Here is a 21,018-nt window from a genome sequence, read left to right as displayed (position 1 = left end):
CCACTTGGTAAACCACTAAACCCTAATTTTAGAAATTTTTGTTTAAAATTACAAATTGTGTTTTTTATTTTTAATAACATAATAGATGATTTGTTTTTATATTTCAGAATTTAAACATGTCAAACACAACAATTCCATCAAATCGAAAGGACAACAATTCCATCAAATCGAAAGGACATTGCTTGGAATTATGCAACACTTCCGGATCCTAAAAATCCAAATATTGTATGTTGCTCTTTTTGTGGTAAAATAACAAATGGTGGGATTTATCGGCACAAGCTACATTTAGTTGGGGGCAACAGAAATGTGAAAGCTTGTCCGAAGTGTCCGGAGCATGTTAAAGAAGAAATTAAAGGGTTCATGCAAAAAAAGAGTGTTTTGAAGAATCAAATAGATGATATTCCATATTTAGATGATATTGTTGATTTGGAAGAAGATGAGGATGAGGATGTTATTTAAACTAAAATGAAACGGAAACGACCAATGTCCTCCGGCCCTACGGTGCAGGGTAAAAGGTGTAAACAAGCAGGGCCTATTGATTTTTATTTTGCGAAAAATGTTGAAGAAATTGTCAAACAGAGACGTGCTAAAATTAAAGATCAATATGTTGAAAATAAAAAGAAATTAAGAGAAGATGCGGTTCAGAAATTTGCTACGTGGATGTATGATGCCGGAATTTCTTTTAATGCTGTTAAATATGATTCTTTGCAACCTTTTATTGATGCTATTAGGACTTTTGGAGTGGGAATGTAACCTCCATCATATCATGAAGTAAGAGTTAAGTATTTGAAAAAGGAGTTGGCAAATACAAACCTGCTTCTCAAATCACACGAAGAAGATCATGTACAATCATGGCAGATGGGTGGACAGATAAAAAAGTAGAACTCTTATAAATTTTTTGGTAAATGGTCCTAAAAGAAGCATATTTGTTGAATCGGTGGATGCTTCAAGTTATTCTAACACTTCTGATAAGATGTATGAGTTACTTTCTAAATTTGTGAATCGAATTGAAGAACAGAACGTGGTTCAGGTTGTAACAGATAATGCAAGCTGCAATGTTAGAGCAGGTAATATTTTAAATTGCAAATTGAATTAAAAATATGATTTTTCAATTTTTAAAGTAAATTTACTTCATATTTTCAGGTCGTCTTTAGGAAAACAATTTTCCACACTTGTATTGGACTCCATACGCAGCTCATTGCTTAGATTTGATGCTTGAGGAAATATTCAAAATTCCTAACCTCAAAAAATTGCATGAACGGGCATTGATGGTGAATGATTATATTTACAATAGACCACAATTGTTGAGCATGATGAAGGAGTTTACTGGACAGAGAGACATGGTAAGAACTGCAAAGACTCGTTTCGCAACTGCTTTTTTGAATTTAAAGCGGTTTCAAGTTCAACAAGCAAATCTGATAAAGATGTTTACATCTGAAAAGTGGGCAAAAAGTCGATATACTAGAGAGGCGGCTGGAAAACGTGTTGCAGAAGTGATATTGATGCCTTATTTTTGGAAAACTACAGTTTTTGCATTAAAAGTTGACGGCCCATTGCTGAAAGTATTGCAGCTAGTAGACAGTGAAAAAAGGTCCCCAATGGGTTACATCTATGAGGCAATGGACAGAGCCAAAGAAGCTATCGCTGCATCATTTAATAATAATGAAGAGAAATATCGTGGTATATTTGAAATCATCGACAAAAGATGGAACGTTCAACTCCATCATCCTTTGCATGCGGGTGGATATTTCTTAAATCCTGAGATTTTTTACTCAAATCCTGATATAGAAAATGATGAAGAAGTGTTAGAGGGTCTGTACAAATGCATAGCTAGATTGATGCGAGGTGATGATTTACAAGATAAAATTACAACTCAATTGGATAAATACAAAAAAGCAGAAGGACTTTTTGGTTTACCCATGGCTATTAGACAAAGAGCTTCAAAATCACCAGTTAAATAATATTTAGTGCAATATTAATTTATTTCCCAAACATTACTTATAGTATAGAATATAGATACAAACTTTGAATGATAAGAAATTTAATCTTATATTTTTTTGTGTTTCAACTTTCAAGCTGATTGGTGGTCTTCTTATGGTGCATCAACACCTGAATTAAAAATATTTGCAATGAAGATTTTGTACCTCACATGCTCTTCTTCAGGTTGTGAACGTAATTGGAGTGTATTTGAACATGTAAGTTAGAAGTTTTTTTTACATATTAAATTTTATATTATGGAGTATGAACCTAACTTCTTACTTTCTTTTTTTTTGGGCAGATACATTCTAAAAAAAGAAATAGGTTGTCTCAACAACGATTGAATGATTTGGTATATATCAAATACAACAGAACGTTGAGGCGAAGATATGCCATGCGAGATAAGATTGATCCTATTTCTTTGTCAGAAATAGATGATAGTAACGAATGGTTGTTGGGAAAGTTGGATGATAGTGATAATGAGAATGATGATAACGATTTGGTCTTTGAAGATGATGATTTGCGTTGGAGTGATGTAGCACAAGCGGTTGGGGTTGGTGAAAGTGCATATGACTTTCGATCTCGAAATGCATCTACTTCAAAAGGAGCGTCATCATCCACTTCAGCAAAAAGAAGCAATCTTCAGCTCGAACTAGTCTTGTGGATGAAGAAGAGATCAACATTGATGTTGAAACCGAAGAAGAAGAAGATACCAATGGATATAAATCAAGTGATGAGGCTGATGACGTATATTTGGAAGATGAAGATGACGATTATAATAACATTTGATATTTCATCTATCACAATTTGAAAGATTTTTTATTTTATTGATAATATTTTGTTTATTGTGGCGTGACGTAGATTTGGAAGATGAAGATGACGAATATAATGACATTTGATATTTCATCTATCACATTTTCAAAGACTCTTTATTTTATTTTGATTTTTTTTATAATATTTGTTTATTGCGCTTTTTTCCGTAAAGCGTGTGCTTCGCTTTGCGCTTTGCACTTGAAGCCCCAAGACACTTGAGCGCTTTTTTGTGCCTCGCGCTTTTGACAACTATGTGCCAAACTAATTCTACTCAGTGAAGTAATTAAATGTCTTTAATTATTTATCAAGAGTGAATCGCATGTCGATCTATGAAATCCCCTAGTTTTTGTCCTACCGGACTATGACTATCGGGGCGTATCCAATTTCATATGTCTATGTAAATTGTAGATCCACGGATTATGTTACTCATTCCTATCACAAGCTATTCTCTCGAACTCACTCGCAATATAAAACCGTTGTTAAAGTAAGCTACGCTCTAACAACACAATGAAAAACAGTAGCACATTCAAGAACAAAGCAACAATCGAAGTATAACTTAATTAAATCAAAGTTTGGGGTAGGATCTGCTTAAATCCCAAAAAATATTTAAAGTTAGCTACTAGAATTCATAGTAAAAATAAACACAACAATGTTTAAGAGATCAAAACTAAATTAGAAATACTAGACTAGACGAGATCTGCGAAGAACTGTGCCCGGAAATCTTCGAATCTTCAACTCCAAGCACTTTCTCCAAGCTTTTCTCCCCTCCTTGGACTTTTTTGCTGATGAATAATGATGCATAATGTCTAAATCAGTCCCAAATCGTCCAACAAATCAGCCTCTTCTCGAAATTTAGGAAAAAAAATCGGCAGCAAATCTTTTCAAAATTCAAACGTGCCCGGGCGGAAGTATGGCTTGCGCAAATCCTGCATTTTTATTTTTCTTTGACGCGCCCGGGCGGACATAAGTTTCCGCCCGGGCGGATAAATCTCGCAAATCTTGATTTTCTCCCCTCTTGCAGGCTCCCGGGCAGATGTGAATGTATGCCCGGGCGGATTGCTTTCGAATTTCTTTTTTAATTTTCACTTTATTCACAATTCACCTGCATTTTCACCAACTAAACACATGATCAACAAGAAAATAAATTATGCTAAAATAACTCAAAATATCTGCAATCTAAATGATAAATGCAACACAACGGGACATAACACGATATGAAAAACAAGTAAAATCCCCCTATATCAACAATCAAACATCAATGTGGGAACTTAAAAAACCCTGACAATATTAGAAGTGTTTTTACCGACAATTGCCACGTCACACTTCCCTTCATGATACTTGTCCTTCAAAAACTGAATTTGTGATAACCTAAATTTTTGGGCATGCAATTAATTAAATATAGACATGTATGAGAATTTATTTTCGAGTTATAATAAAATTCGAAAATATTAAATAATACATGATATTGAAAATTCCAAGCCAATAAATACATGAAATTCAAAATTCAGTACAAATCATACATTAATTTCGAAATAAGGCTGGATATCAATCAAATTGGAAGGAAATATTACATACAAGGCAGCTTTTCTCAGCAAGGAAGCATATCAATATTTGTGGAAGGAGCATCTCCAAATTTTGGAAGAAAAATCAATCGGTTTATGGTAGGATTCTTACCCAGCACCTATAAATACCCCCCTAAGCCTTTGAAATTTTCACCCCTCATTCTAGCAAGCAATTTTCGAAATTGCTCTCACAAGTGCTCCCAAGAATTTTCGAAATTTTCTCTCAAAAATTCTGCACGAGTCATCAAAATTCTTTCAAAGTTCAGAAATTTGTTTCTCTCGCTCGGGTGCTCGGAATCCGATCTCCACCGTTCAGAATATGCTTCGGTATGTTTCGCATAATATATCCAAATTTCAGCAAAATCCAACGGTTAGTTTTTTGTTTATAGCATTTGAAAGAAAACTTCTCAGATTTTAGGCGGGAATTCAGCATACCTACGGTTTTTCTGTATGAACAGGCCTAAACGACTTCCAAACCCGATCTCCACTGTTCATAATATATTTAACGTACTTGTGAACGTACTGTAAAATTTTGAGTCCGATCCAAAGGTGAAATAAGGCGCTGTGAATATTTCAAGACGGCTGATTTTTCGGTAGATGTGCTGCTGCGTTTTCGAGGGGTTGGTTGCATGATTCTTCTATTGTTTCAGAGTTCTTCACGTTTTCTTCCAGTTTAAGGTAAGTGGGCGTGTTTTAAAGATAAAATTTTGTTTATGCATATTTATTTCGTTTTCGAAAATGCGATCGAGAACACTTCTTCTTCTACTCCGTTCTTGTGTTGGTTGTCATACGGTTTTGGGCACTGTGAAAATTCGACTGTACATGGGTGGGAATCCCAACCATGACGTACCCTTACGCGGTGGGGGACATAACCGCTATACGGCCTCGCCCCCTGCGAGGAGTAAAAATTAGGGACTGATATCAGTAAACCATAGAAAGTGGATGAATCTCAGTGCTGGTAAATGTTATGCATGTTATATGAATGATGCTATGTAAGTGCAAGTCATGTGATTTTCGAAATTATGCATGTTGTTATATTGTGCTCGAACGGCACCCACTTGCTGAGTGACAACCATATCACTCACCCCTTACTATACTCTCCCTAGATAAATCAGAAAAAAAAATCGAGGAGGATGAGCAAGACCAGTTTTGGGGTTGATAATAAGATGATTCAAGAAGTTTATTTTAGTTTTGACTTAATAAGTTGTAAAAGCTTCCACATATTATTTTTATTATTTTAAGAATCTACGTTGTAAAGACAATCTTTTGATTGATTATGAGTAATAAACTGGTTTTTGATTTATAATGTACTACGAGGCTTGTTGTTTTCAATTGTGTGGTTGTAAAACAACGCCGGTGTCAACTAACCCCGGTCTCGGGACGTGACAGAATTACTTCTAATGCTTTGGCCCGTTCCTGAATATTTGAGTTCGCACCATTGAATTGATATATCTTGTCTTTAGAGTCGAGAATAAAAATGTCATCATGATTTAGTGAGGGACGAGAGAATGGGACCTATATGACATGTAGAAACAATTAATATACTTTGCGAACATTCCAAGAATACCAGTGTTCTTATGCTCCCCTACCTGTTTCAATCTTACTACTCGTTTTCCTCTGCAGATATACAACCGTGTTTCAATTCTTCTTCTTCAGGTTTCTTGAATCCAGATGCAACACCACCTTCCAGTGGTATGATGCATGGCTTGAAATATGACAAGAATTTATCAGACTCGTGCCCTTGTAGTTCTCTGTACTGCACAGCACGAATTCCAAGAACTGCATCAAGTTCAACAGCTTTGATAGCTGCAGTCCCAGCTTCATCCTAAGATAATATAGAAATTCAAGTTACAAATAGGATACCGGGAAAGTGCTTCTACATGCAAGAAGAAGAATAAGGGTAACCTGGCTAGTGTCCTTTCCGAGCCAAAAATGTATGTCATGAAGATAAACACCACCTTTACCAGGACTTGTCTCCACAAATATATATTTTGAGAACAATAAGTTCAAAACATAGTGCCTATTTTCCTTGTTCTTATAAATCAACACCTCTAAATGGAAATTTAGCAGATTTTATTATTGATTACAAAGTATATGAAATATCCAAGTACCTGCAGGACAATATAAGAGTCACCCTAGTAGAATTTACCATGATCTGATTTTGGCAAAGGAACTGGTTGGAAGTTCTCGATCCTCCAGATATCAGTCCCTCTATAAAAGTATAAGTATTAAGTTTAACAAGAACAAGAAACTTCAAACTGAGAAGCACAAAAGCAAAACTTATACAAGATAACAAGACATCAAACACATAATTTTTACGCAAGTGATATGGGAATAATAACATAATTTCTTAGGTGATTCAATCTGTTCCAGTGAGAAGGATACAATCTTTGACCAGCTCCCTGGAATGCCGCTTCTAGAGCTTTTGCTGAGATAGACATCGTACAATACACAACCCACTTTTAAAGATTGCAACACGGAGACCAGACTTTTTCAAGACCCAGACGACTCTATCTTGCTTCATAAACCAAACAGCTGAAAGAAGGCAATAAAAGGAATAATGTAAGGTAACATGGTAACAATAAAAAACATTTTCTTAAATTCAGGTTTGACAGTTAGTTATGAAGCATTCATCATATCAAATCTACATGAGAGAAAAGAAAAAAAAAGGATCCATCCCAGTTAAAAGAATAGGAAAAGCAAATGCGAGAGCAACATACGGAGACCATTCCACAAAACCTGAACGAATATATTACGGACAAAAGAATTTTGCTGCTCAGTATATATCACATTCAAGTGCAACAGTTTGAAGGTTAGAGCAATTCTTCACCATCCCATCACTCCTTTTATGAAACATTGAAAGGCTATAATTCATATTTCCGATATTATCATTTCCCTTGATTACAACAAAATATGTGAAAAAATAATAACTGTGAGTCTAAACCTAGTTGTTGACTTCAGAGTTCAGAAGAGTTAATGCTTTATAGTATCATCCATTGTCTAGCGATTCCTATGAAATAAAAAATTTATCCTCGGAAAAAAAATGTATAAGATGCATGATTCAGAGCAAGAACAATCAGATTTGAGCATTTTGGTGGCCAAATTATTTTCTTTACCATCATTCTATCAATTATTTGAGGGAGTGAGACACTTCGAACTTCGATATCAATTCAAAAAATAAATCTTTAAATGCTATTGATGCCCAAAAGTGGCCACATGCCAAATCAAAAAGTAAAATTTTCACTTTTGTGTCGCAATTTTCGTAAAACTTCCCTGTTGCTTGTTCATTGGAGACCTTCCAACACCGTGATAAAAAAATATCAATACGACAACAGTATTGCCGATTAACGTTACTCAATATACTTCTCCACTGATAGAAACACCTTTCCAAAAGAGGAAATCCAGTATCCAACATAAACACGGGTTCAGACAATGTTGTCGATAGTTCATTTGTCATAGTCCAAAAGAACAATCAATTCACAGCCTTGGCATAAAAAGTTAATTCACGTAGGCACCTATACCCAGGCTAAATTTACTTTAGTGCCAGAAACATCCATGAGATACAAACCACGCTTTTCATCCCAATGTCTATGACCAAAGATAAAAAATATATACTTGAGGTAAGCAATTCAAATCATGCAGAACAAACACAAGGCATTCCAGAAAGGGTGTTTATAGCAAAAGAAAGGGCGCTCTTTGATGATTAAGCTCCTAACTCTCCCTCTACATTTTCACAGGGGCTTGCTCTCTCCTGCCTGGTTCCCATGCCTTTGTACCGATACGTCAGCCAAGTGCTCCCAGGAAAGTACTTTAATATTGCTCTTGGCTTGCATATCGTAGGCCATGATTGTCAACTAAAACATCAAACTCTAGACAATTAAGGACCCACAACAGTTGATCATTAATACCCATAATCAAGAATCAAAATTAAAAATTTTCACAAATCTTGCCAACCAAATGAATAAATTGTGCAATTTATAAATTTTTTTTCTGAATTATTAGAAAAAACTAAACACTATCAGAAAGGCCCACCTTTTCCAGACCCTTTGGTGATTAAGAGAAGGGAGAATTTCCACATGACAATCTACGCATATAATTAAACTTCGATAAATGACAAACGAAAAATATAGCAAAACCAGTAATCAACAAAGAACAATTGATAGCTCAGCATCATCATGCAACCAATATCATCGTAAGGTCCCATCTTTTCAGATAATTTCTTTGATCATGAAGCAAATTAATGCATGAAACCATCTTCAAAATAACCTATAATAGCTCAGATAACAAAAATTAAATCAAACAAGAAACAAATAATCAAAGCTAAGAAAAAAAACCCACATTAAAATTCAGCAGACTAGATCTAAAAAACATTTTCAGATACACCAATCACCGAACCTTCAAAAGATCTCTATTATCGTCCCTCTTCCTTGGAAAATCTACGAAAAGCAACGAAGAACAAAGGGTGTCTATAGAAAGAGAAAATTTGGGAAAAAGAAAGGTTTGAAAGGAAGGGAGAACGGCACGCAGAGCTGGCGAAAGGCATAAAAGTCGTGAAAAATTAATATAATAAAACTAAAATAGATGTTGCACGTAAAACATTTAAAAAATCTAAAAAAGTATATATTATCATGCTTTTGTTAGATCACATCCTTCGATCCAACCAATTCTCTTTACACTGTAAAAAGTAAACAAAATATGTTTTATCATTTTCAATGTTAAATTAAAAAAAAATACGTGTAACGAACTTCCTTACGTATGACTCTTAAGTTTTCAAAAAATTCTTAAAATCAAACATCTAAAGTCATATATGTTCACCCCGATTGTGATTTTTCCAACCCAAACCAATAATCTGCTTCCTAATAGGCTACAAATTTAGTAAAGTTAATGTTAGATATTGGTATTTATAGGAAAACTATATTATATATGTAAAACGCAAATAAAACAACATTTAATCAAAATACACTATATGCAGTTGGACATTCAACCACAATTCATGTCTTTGATATTTTGCAATAGCATCCACTTGTACAACCTGGATATTTTTTGTTTTGCTGGAGTTGAAATGCATCAATGCTGACATGCTTCCAAAATAAAGTAACAATTTATATGAATATTTTAATAAAACTGTTTATTTTAAAATATAGGGAAAAAAGCATAATATCTCACAATTATTGCTACGTTTGCAATAAACTTTTGACATTGCTACGTTTGCAATATTTATATTACATAATATTATATTATCTCACCTACTTTTTGAGATTTTCTAATGTATTGGTTGGGAGGGCTCAAACATGAGCCGCTTACAGGGGAAAGTGTGTTAAACTACTTAAGCCAAAAGTCGGCCTCATATCTTACCCACTTGTTAATAATAAGTTTGGTATTGTTACATTTGCAATAAGAATTCCAGAAACAATATAGAATTTTTTTGAATTCAGTTAGGAATAAAAATTGAGCATAGAAAGCAAGAAGCAACATAAAGAAGGAAATAAACATTTTTTTGGAAAAAAAGCATTATAAAACAGTAAAGGCATGAATGAAAAAATAATAGACGTAATTTTGAATCTTACCTGATGTTTCACTGTAGGAGAAGAATTCCATAAATTGGATAGTTTGATATTTGAATCTTTGTTTTGGAATATGATGTAGTAGTTATCCTACCGCAATAATTCTTGGTAATTAGCAAGGGGGAAAGATTTGCACAAAGTAAGATTTTCAAGTTGATGAAGAAAGATATTCATGAGCACGGGTGAGACGGTCCCATTGATGTGCATCCAGTATGAATTGAACCTACGAATTCGCACTAAGGTCTATAACTCAGTTGGTAGAGCAATTTGTTTACACGTGCGCCAAGAACAACTGAGAAGCGAAAGAAAAATATAATTTAAAAGAATAAAATATATGAATATATATGGTAAAATGGAATGCTAATTGTATTTGAAATGTAAAATTTGAAATAATGTGCATGCAAGCAAACGAAGGGTTTATTTCATCCTACCCATGTGGGCATTGCCCCCATGATAGGATGGATGGTCAAGATTTGTCCATGCATATATAGGACCCACTTTTTTTTTTGAAATTGTATGTGTGGCAAGATCTTACCCGTTGAAATGAAGTGAGGGTAGTGACCACATAGGTAGGTAATTGGATGTAGTAGTTAGAGTAAAAATCTGAAGAGATATGTACAAATATGGTGAAAAAAAACTAAGATTTAAAATTAAATCGTTAAAATAAAATATAAAATTTTCCATGATTTAACATTTAAATTGATTGAGAAAAAAATCGGAAGAGATGAGAATAAATATGGAAAATAAAATTAAAAGTACACGTGGTTTAAAATTTAAAACAATGGCGATGAAAACAAATAATTATCAATAAATGAAAGTTTTCATATAAATTTTTTTCTGACCATACACCAGAATACATATTTCTTGATTCAAAAATTGAAATGCGGGCATGGAAATCAATCCAAAAGAGGCAAAGAGATGAAGCTCTATCCCGTTGGAAGAAATTAGAATACATCTAACAATCAGAGTAAGCCGATGTTCAGAGATGGAAGAGGAACTGAATGAAGTTAAACATTCTACGTTTACCACATCAATTCTATGTTATCATGTTAATATGAGTTTTAGATCCATGATTTAATAAAAACTTACAGCATGATCATTATGATCGTATGCAAAAAGTTAGGCAGGCCCTTCACCTTTTTCTGTTTTCCCAAAATATTCACAATAACATTTTTTGTGATTCATAAATTAATGCAATAAATCAATTCAGTATTTAACATCAATTTTTCAAATTTGTAGTTGTGTGTTAATGATTTATCAGAAAGCTACGAATAAATTTTGAAAAAGAGAACAATTATTAATAAAAGAAACACCACAAAAGCAGCTTCCTCAATTGAAAAAATTGAACCACAAAGTAATTTAGATATAGAGTGTGAAGATTCCGACTCGAGGGCCCAACAAAGTAAACATATTTGTGTCCTCCAAAAAAGCAAATTTTTGAGAAGAGATGATGATTTCTTTACCTAAAAGCATATTCATGGCCTCAAAAAAATCCAATATACAGAAATTAGAAACTGAAAACAAACTTTAAACCCAAAATCAACATGAAACCGATACATTGTGAGATCATTAGACAGCTACTCGAAGCCGTGCCTTTTGATGTAGAGTTGAGTGCAAAGATTTCGAACAAATATTCAATAAACAATCGTACGATATACACTCAAACTCCAGCTATAGTAGAGAAACAAATTGTTATCAACCCCCTACTACTTTCCTAGGGATAAATATGACAGAGATAACAATTCTTAATTTAAAAACAAAAAATCATAAAAGTAGCTTCCTCAATAGAAGAAATTCAAACTTTTCTGAAAGTAATAATTCCTCTTAAGCTAAATAATTGGACATATAAATACGAATATAACTGCATATCCCATATGCATTTTCACATTTTCTCCACTATAGCAACTAAGCCAACAGAAAATGTATACCAACTAACACAATGAACACATGTAATACAACTTTGTTAAAGTCAAACAATAAAGGTGGGTTTTCTCATCTCTCTTACGAGGAGAAAGAGTGTGTTTCCTTCATGGTTTTTTTTTTTAAAATGAATTTATAGAAACCAAAGCCAATAGAAATAACGATGTAAAAAACAAACATATATTTTGAGAGTCAAAATTTTGACTCATTACCTTGTGTGAAAGATTTGGAATCTAGAGCTCAGTGTTCAAAAAGTGGTGGTAAGATTTTGAATTAATAACCCAGAGTGCAGGGAAAGCGAATCTCTGAGAACTGATAGAAATTGGAAAAGAAATCGTTTTTCTGATAACTGATAAATTGGGAGAAAACTACTTATTTGAGACGTGGAATGAAAAACATGACGTGGGTTAATTGAGTGGTGGAATGAGAAAAATCTGAAAAAAAAAAATTTAGAAAAAAGGTAAAAAAAAAAGGGAGAAAAATTGGTGTCCTCAAATAACAGTTTTTATAGGCCTCTCAACTATTATAGAATAGTAGAGAAGTAGAGATATACACAAAGTAAAACACCAAAGTGAAAGCAAAAAAAGAAAAACATACAGATACAATACCTCTTTGTAAGAAGGAACCTTCGGCTTGAAAAAAATCGCACCTTACATACAGTACAACCATTAGCATTGATTAGCTAAATATATACCTCAGTTATAGCATTATATCAAAAAAAAGAAGAATTAAAGAATCAGGGAACATAATATGAACACCTGCAATGCAAGCCTTAAGAACATAATACAAACACCTGCCGTGCAAGTTTGCAACCATATTTTTCACGAAACCTATAATTCAAGAAAAATAATCCCAATACACAATCACACATTAAAAGCTTAGTATTTGAACTGATAATCTAATCAAATAGATAATTTACTTCGAATGGATTCAACACATAAATCGTCGCAGAATCCACGTTTCAATTCCTTAGATGAATGCGAGAAACACCAGATTTCAATTAGATTTCAGGCTTTAGTGAGATTGACGCTAATGGATTTATGATACAAACTCAAGAAATCGGGGAAGAAGAAAGGTCCGTAACATTATGCGCTTATATATGAGAGAAGTTTTGGAATAGGGAAGAGATCATGAGTGCAGATAGAATCGCGTAGATTAGGAGAATAAAATATTGTGTGGAACGATTTTGAGGAAAGAAAATATTATTGTGGAATTTGTGGTGAAGCAAAAGGGCAAAAGGGCCAAGAAACTTGGTGTCCTCAGTAGAAGCGGTTTTTATAGCTTCCTGAACTTTAATAAAATAGTATAACAATTATATTGAAATAGAGAAAACCCGAGACTAAATCCACTGCAAAATAACAATTATATTGAAATAGAGAAAACCAACCAGTGAATTTCAATAACTACTCTGAGGACAACCAAGAAACCACAAAGCACGCACAGAGAAGCCATCACAAACAAAATCAAACATGTATAGCCGATTTCAGGATGAACAATTCGGTCTACAATGAGTCCGATTGTGCCTTATGTTCTCTCGCTAAAGGATTTGGGAGCGAAGTTTTGTAGAATTGAGATGGGCCGGTGTAGGGGTTATGGGCTGAAAGTTGTCGGCTCATATTTGGATTCTACAGGTATAAGGAGGGGCAAAAAAAGATATAAATAATTTGGTGTCCTTGGCAGTTTTTATAATGTGCTCGGCTTTAATAAAATAGAATAGATACTAATGAGGAAAGAGGATCCTATTTTACGTCCGCTAAAGATGAATACATGCCTTTCTCAAACACGTCAGTCCATGGAATAACAGTCTCTTTTCTGTCTTTACTTTGAGAAGGAAATGCATCCACACGACCCATCTCCAAAATAAAGATTTCAAACTGTTATCCCAATAATTTTTATGATCAACAGAAATGCAAAACACCAATATACCAAAATTTTAGACAAAAAAATTCTAGTTGATAATACAATTTCTCTGCAAAGACGTTACCTTCTGAGGGTAATGATTGTTGGCCACTTATTCATTCAAAAACCGAATTTTCAGTAATGATGCAATCTGATGATTTGACATATATTAAGAGCACCATACCAGTACATGAGAACAATGAACACAAAAAGGCAGATTCTTGAATCTTCCAATGAGTATATTTTTTTTAAAGGCAGATTCTTGAATCTTCCAATCAGTAAAACTTACTTTAAAATTTTCAACTAACAATATCATAAGCCCTTTCCCGTTCCATGTGTTGCGCCGTGGTAACCTGAGAATTAAGCAGCTGCAAGACGGGGATAAAAATTGAGGCAAGTGATAAAAATCAAAGCTCTAAGCTAAAAACTTTCAGGGCTTATTTACTCCCCCGTAGCCATGAACTTACCTTCAATACCCGCCTTCTTGTAGCCTACCTTCGATCTTTTAGTAGGTGATCTCGGATATTGTGCCTTGTATTTGGTGAATCTTAATGGGCCCTACTAAGCCCCCGGATACAACGCTTTGAGCTAGTATAAGCGCTCGATACAGAAGCAGATTCTTCTCCAATTGCTTGCCCGGCTGGCCTGCCAGCGGTAGTGGGAATTCTCCCGTTCCCTGGTCAAAGACTTGGTTGGATGCGGGATCTACTCCACAAGGTGCGGTACGGACGTAAATGATATCATCACGACCTCTCTTTTCGTACCCCTAGGAATGCTTAACGCCACTTCGCCAACTGGCGTTACCTCGACCTTTGAGAAAACAAATCAGTTTCCTGATCTTGAACGTTTTCTTAGGCATTTGCGATGTGCGTCTAGCAATGGAATGCGGAATAGTAAACGGCGTATCCTGTCTCAAGCTAATATATATAATTAAATGTCCAATAAATCCTAGAAATATATGAATTTCTCATTATTAAAAAATTGCCTAATAATGAATGCATTTTAAACATTCATAATTCTGAATGGCGCAACCCTCTTTCAATGCTTACTAATCTGGATTGCAGCAAAATGAGAAGATTTTGGCAAGGGTAGCGAGCATAAACGGTAAGATAATCGTATTAAGAAATTCGCAAATCAAAGCCAAGAACAACCAGAGAGATTAAGAGGAAGAAAACTTACCTTCTGTGAAAGAGGGAAAAAAATTTGTGAAGCCAAACCAACATCCAGAGAGATTCAGAGAAAAGAAAGTCTAGAAAGAAGATTTGAAAGAAGGAATCGAAATTCTTGAAGCTATAATGAACAACTCAAATCGCATACCCATTTATCTATTGTTTCCTCTGTGAACGGTTAAGATGTCAAATTCTAAAAGCAACATTGTACTAACTCACAATCAACCTAAAATCAGTAAAGAGATCATCCTCTAAAAACAATTGTCGTACTAACCAAAATGATGCAGCAATTATCGTACTAAATGAAAAGCACTATGTATGTCAAAATCTATAAGCATCCTAGTGCACGTGGAAGGTTCCTAATGATGATTTCTAAGTAAATATATGCAATAAACTCACAATCAATCGAAAAAAACCAAATTCCCCATAAACCAATGCATTCCTGATTCGAGCATGTCTTCTCAATACATGAATTAGTACGAACACATCTCAAGCATTGAAAGGAAGCAAGGGAACACAAATCCGGACTAATACCTGATTTATTCTGGAAAACTCATTCTTGATTCGAGATCTAGAGGAAAGAAATCGTCTTAGAGAAGTTTTGGGATTAAGAGAGTTTTGGGATTAGGAGAATAAAATATTGTTGGTAAGTGTCTTGTTGGAGACTTGTAGATATTTTGAGAGAGGGTAAAAGGGCAAAAAGGTCAAAGAAAATTTGGTTTGGTCATTAGCTAATTCCCGTCTTTTATTCTTATCACTAGTAATTATTTTTGCCACTAGAACAATTTTTTCTTAAAATAATCACTAATTAACATAAATTAAAAAATATAAAAAAAAACTTACTCTACCACTAACATTCTTATTTTCATCACTTACATTATCACTTTCACCAAAATTTCTTCTTTAAAACATATTATTTTTACTTTTTTTTTAATCATGAAAGGAATATTGTATTCCGAATTCATTTAAGATATTATTTTAATTTTGCACTTCTAGACAAATTTAATAGATTTGTTTTCCAAGATATACTGTATCCTATCATGAGGAATAATTTAATTAAGTTGGAAACTTATCTATAAGATATAAGGTATTGACTTTAAATTAGAGTTTGATTCCTATTAAACTCTAGTTTCCTTGTTTATAGGTGGGAAGGATCTATGAAGATCTAGGTCAAAGAAGGGACTATATATAAGTGGGTCAATTATCAATAAACGCACGGATGCAGAAAAATACTTTGACGGCGACAGGAGCTTTGCTGAAGCATATTCAGTTCGTGAAGGTTTGCATACGAAGCAAGGGTGGTTCGTCTATCGTGTGACCGTGTTGCCAATTGGTGTTGCCAACACTCGAAGAATAACACTGACGCAGAGTGTTGATCGAAGAGTGGATTCATTTGGTTTTTAAGCAATACGTGTTTGTTTTATGCATCTAGATTTGATTTGTGTTTTTGTATTCACATTTTAATTCCTTGGAGTGTCAAGGAATTTAGCTTTGTTTCTTTCACTAGTATCGTTTGAGGTATGAACAATTTACATAAGTTTTCTAGTGAAATTTTCGTCATGAGCCATCGCACAAGTCTTTGTACTTGTGCATAATTTAAATCCAAGCATTTATGTAGTAAAGTTATATCCGTGTTAAATAATAACTTTCTGCTGCTGTGTTGTGTGCCGTGTTGACAACACCGAACACAACACCCAATTCTAATATATCAGTTTTTAATATTTATTTCATGTTACTTTATGCGCAATAATTCTTTCAAGTGGTATCAGAGCCTTCACTTGATACACTAAGTGATTGATTCTGGTTTATTGCTGTTTTTACAGGAAATACACTGATAGCTTAATGGATCCACTAGCGACTAACACTGCTTTTAGACCACCAGTCTTAGATGGTTCGAACTATGCTCTCTGGAAAGTCAAGATGAGGATGTACATCAAATCTATCGAAGAAAGGGCATGGCAATGAGTCTTAGATGGTTGGTCTCCACCAAGGATAGTTGATGATGATGGAGATAATCGAAGCAAACCAGAGAGTTCTTGGTCCAATGATGAAGTTCAAACCTCGAACTTCAACTCAAAGGCGCTAAATGCTATATTCACCTCTGTTGATGTCAACATGTTCAGTCTCATCACCAACTGCATTTCTGCTAAAGAAGCTTGGGATATTCTTCAAATGCACTGCGAAGGATCTGAAAATGTTCGCAGAACCAAACTCGGGATGTTAACCTCTAAATTTGAAAGCTTAAGGATGGAGGAAAACGAGACTATTGTGGAATATGATCGGAGATTGAGTGAGATTGCAAATGAGACCTTTAGTCTCGGTGATCCTATGTCAAACGAAAGATTGGTTAGCAAGGTCCTGAGATCCCTTCCTGAGCGTTTTAATATCAAAATTTGTGCTATTGACGAATCCAAGGACACCTCTACACTTAATCTGGAAGACCTAATTAGCTCTCTCAGAACATTTGAGATGAATCTAGACCTACAGAAAAGAAATATTGGGAAGGCTGTTGCCTTACAAACCACTGATGATTCTGTGAATAGCCTAATTCAAGAGGCAAAGGACTCTGATCTTGGCGAGGAATCAATCTCCTTAATCACAAAAAAGCTTGGCGACTACCTAAAAAGAATGAGAGATAAGAAGAAGATTGTATCAACATCAAGACCACAGTTTGTTCCTTTTGAAAGAAATAAAATAACTGCATCAACTCAAGGGAATTTCAGATCGAGAAATGATTCATCAGCTCGAACAAAAACAAAGAAACTTGATTCAGTCCAATGTAGAGAATGCTCTGGATTTGGTCATTATGCAAATGAGTGCGCAAATCGGCTTCGCAAAAACAAAATTATGGCAGCTACACTGAGTGATGAGGACCATGATGATGATTTTGAAACCAAGGAAGGAGATGATTGCACCTCTTTATTTGCCATCCAGGAACAAACATACAAACTGCAGGTCAATCCCTTTGGTGTTGCCACTGGTGCTGCAACACCAGGGCGCAACACTGTGTCAGAATCACTGTGTCTCAATGCTAACTATCTGGAAATTTCAGAAGCTGACAAAATTCAGGAATCTGACCAAGAAGAGCTTACTATGGAAATTGTCCAAAGGATGTATGAAGAACTTTATGATGACTGGCTCAAAAGAAATAAGGCAAACTCATTACTGTCAAAAGAAAACATTGAGTTGAAGAGCAACTTGTCTCGTCTAGAAGTTTTGCTGAGTAGGAAGGATCTTGAACTATGTAAAGTCAAAGATGATCTTGAGAAAGCATCAAAAACTCTTGCCAAATTCAATTCAAGCTCATCAAAACTTGACACAGTATTGAATATGGGAAAGGACAGCAGATCTGGCCTTGGTTATGTTGCAAGTATGTATGAACATGGTGAGTCTTCTAACTCCAGTTCAAGGACCACAGTATTTGTGAAGGGTGTAGGAGACGATGCTGTCACTAAAACAGAAAATCCGCCCATGAAAACTGTACAAAGCTCAAAGCTGGTCTCTGAACATATGCTGAAAACATCCTGTTCAGCTCCCTCACCGTCAAAAAGTCACTCCTTAGCCAAGATGGCTCAAGACAAGAAGCATGTATCAATCTCAAATCCCAAGCAGCGAAAGCATCATTTCATCTGTCACTATTATCGTAAGTCTGGGCACATCAAACCTTTCTGCTACAAACTCAGAACTGACTATCTCATGTGGCATTCAAATCAGGTGTTGCATAAGGTGTTGTCCAACACCATGTCAAACACCACAGTCAAACGTTCTTCCACTAAGAAAATTTGGGTACCAAAAACTGTTATACAATGCAATGTCATTTATACCTCGCTAAAAACTAACATTGCAGGAGCATGGTACTTTGACAGTGGGTGTTCCCGTCACATGACAAGTTCTAAAGAACACCTCATTGATTATTCTGAGCTAAAAAGTGGACGTGTAACTTATGGAGGTGGTGCCAAAGGGAGAATTGTAGGCAAAGGAACCCTGAATGTTGATGGGCTTCCCATACTTCACAATGTTCTACATGTTGAAGGACTTAACTCGAATTTAATAAGCATAAGTCAACTTTGTGATGATGACCTACATGTTAGGTTCAACAAGAATAATTGTGAAGTTTTTAATGATGCAAATGTTTGTGTTATGTCAGGAACACGGTCTGCTGATAATTGCTATCTTGTGGGAGATAGTGATAATTGTCGAAGTGCCAAGTAAGCAATTTGGATCTATGACATCAAAAACTGGGTCATGTACGCTTCAAGACCTTGAAAAATCTCTGTAAGTATGAAGCTGTGAGAGGTATGCCTAATTTGTGTTCAGATAATGCATATATCTGTGAATCATGTCAAAAAGGTAAACAAACCCGTGTTGCACACCCGGTGTTGCAACACTTTGGGACAACATGGTGTCTTGAACTTCTACACATGGATCTAATGGGTCCAATGGATGTTGAAAGCTTGGGTGGTAAGAAATACTCACTTGTTTGTGTTGATGATTTTTCTCGTTTCACTTGGGTAAGCTTTATAAGAGAAAAATCAGATTCTTTTGATGTCTTCAAGAAATTGCATGCCAGAATAACTAATTTGCATGATGAGAGAGTAGTTAAAATACGGACTGATCACGGCAAAGAGTTTGAAAATTCTCTTTTTACTTCCCTATGCGAAAAGAAAGGAATCTCTCATGAATTTTCTGCTCCTAAAACTCCTCAACAAAATGGAATAGCTAAAAGGAAGAATCGAACTCTTCAAAAAATGGCACAGTCATGCTGAGCTCAAAGAATGTGTCAAAAAGGTTTTGGCCTGAAGCCCTGAACACAGCTTGTCACATTTCCAATCGTGTGTTTCTGAGGAGTGGTTCCACTATGACCTCCTATGAAATCATCATGGGGAGGAAACCAAACCTCAAATAATTTCATGTTTTCGGATATATTTTCCACGTTCTAAATGATCGAGAACATCTCGCAAAATTCGACTCCAAAAGTGATAAGTGCCTATTTCTCGGATATTCAATGAATAGTCGGGCTTATCGTGTGTGTAACTTAAGAACAAGAACAACCATTGAATCTATTAATGTTGTTTTTGATGATCTTGCAGGACTAACAGGAAAAACTAAAGAGGATGATACTGAGGGACTGCTGGATTCAAATGAACCATCAACCAGCATCGGTGTTGAGCCTGGTGTTGAGACCAGTGAGACAACACCATGTTCAACAGCGCCACTAACTAGAACGGAAGCCATGGAGAATGAAAACGTCGATGATGATGATGTGGTGATCAATTGTGAAAAAGAAATTCCCAGCAAGATTCAGAAGAATCATCCATCATCACAAATTATTGGTGAAATACATGAAGATGTGCAAACAAGGGAAAAGGAGAAGGTTGACTACCGAAAAATGGTCGGATTAGTGTGTATGAACTCCACATTCTCCCAGGTAAGCCACTCATGCTTTGTGTCTTTAATTGAACCTAAAAATGTGAATGAGGCTCTAAAGGATGAATTTTGGGTCAATGCCATGCATGAAGAACTAGAACAACTTGTCCGCAATGATGTGTGGGACTTAGTTCCCAAACCTTCGGACGTCAATGTCATTGGATCAAAATGGATTTTTAAAAATAAAACAGATGAATCCGGTAACATTATTCGAAATAAGGCTCGTTTGGTAGCTCAAGCGTATACACAGATTGAGGGGGTGGATTTTGATGAAACCTTCGCACCTGTGGCACGAATGGAGTCTGTCTGATTGTTACTTGCTGTGGCATGTCATATGCATATTAAATTGTATCAAATGGATGTGAAAAGTGCTTTCTTGAATGACATTTTAAATGAGGAAGCCTATGTCTGTCAACCGAAGGGATTTGAAGACCCTCACCACGTGGACCATGTCTATAAACTAAAAAAGGCCCTGTATGGACTGAAACAGGCTCCGCAGGCTCGGTACGACATGTTAGCTGACTATCTGATAGACTTGGGGTTCAAACGAGGTGAGGTTGACAAAACCCTTTTTATTCAACAACTAAATAATGATATTTTGATTTGTCAAGTATATGTTGATGATATTGTTTTCAGTGCCTCATCCCAAATACTTGTGAGTAAGTTTGTGGACTGCATGGCGTCTCA

The 21,018-nt window shown here is 35.2% G+C and overlaps 2 protein-coding genes and 1 pseudogene across 2 annotated transcripts; 2 read left to right on the top strand and 1 right to left on the bottom strand.

Moving 5' to 3' along the window:
• Window positions 1-15,576, bottom strand: part of LOC142527817 (villin-3-like) — a 30,612-nt pseudogene extending 15,036 nt beyond the window's left edge.
• Window positions 1,802-3,044, top strand: LOC142527816 (uncharacterized). The gene is made up of 2 exons (XM_075632776.1): window positions 1,802-2,195; window positions 2,279-3,044. The coding sequence occupies exons 1-2, from the start codon at window positions 2,130-2,132 to the stop codon at window positions 2,786-2,788; spliced, it is 576 nt and encodes a 191-aa protein (XP_075488891.1). The 5' UTR covers window positions 1,802-2,129; the 3' UTR covers window positions 2,789-3,044.
• A 547-nt stretch (window positions 15,577-16,123) lies between the features above and the next one.
• Window positions 16,124-20,641, top strand: LOC142527042 (uncharacterized). Its single transcript, XM_075631748.1, has 6 exons — window positions 16,124-16,218; window positions 16,728-16,832; window positions 16,896-18,990; window positions 19,052-19,112; window positions 19,222-19,365; window positions 19,995-20,641. Exons 1-6 carry the CDS (start codon window positions 16,124-16,126, stop codon window positions 20,639-20,641), a joined length of 3,147 nt encoding a protein of 1,048 aa, XP_075487863.1.
• The last annotated feature ends 377 nt before the right edge of the window (window positions 20,642-21,018 follow it).

The sequence above is a fragment of the Primulina tabacum genome, chromosome 15 (assembly GCF_025594145.1).
Source record: "Primulina tabacum isolate GXHZ01 chromosome 15, ASM2559414v2, whole genome shotgun sequence".
Classification (NCBI taxonomy): domain Eukaryota; kingdom Viridiplantae; phylum Streptophyta; class Magnoliopsida; order Lamiales; family Gesneriaceae; genus Primulina; species Primulina tabacum.
The sequence above is the reverse complement of the archived record's forward strand: the minus strand, read 5'-3'. Positions and strand labels throughout refer to the sequence as shown.

Coding starts and splice junctions, on each gene's coding strand:
- LOC142527042 (XM_075631748.1), top strand. CDS start 16,124: ATGCAGAAAAATACTTTGACGGCGACAGGAGCTTTGCTGAAGCATATT. Junction 16,833..16,895: donor TGGAAAGTCAAGATGAGGAT/GTACATCAAATC, acceptor GTCTCCACCAAG/GATAGTTGATGATGATGGAG. Junction 18,991..19,051: donor TTTGTGATGATGACCTACAT/GTTAGGTTCAAC, acceptor GTGTTATGTCAG/GAACACGGTCTGCTGATAAT.
- LOC142527816 (XM_075632776.1), top strand. CDS start 2,130: ATGAAGATTTTGTACCTCACATGCTCTTCTTCAGGTTGTGAACGTAAT. Junction 2,196..2,278: donor ATTGGAGTGTATTTGAACAT/GTAAGTTAGAAG, acceptor TTTTTTGGGCAG/ATACATTCTAAAAAAAGAAA.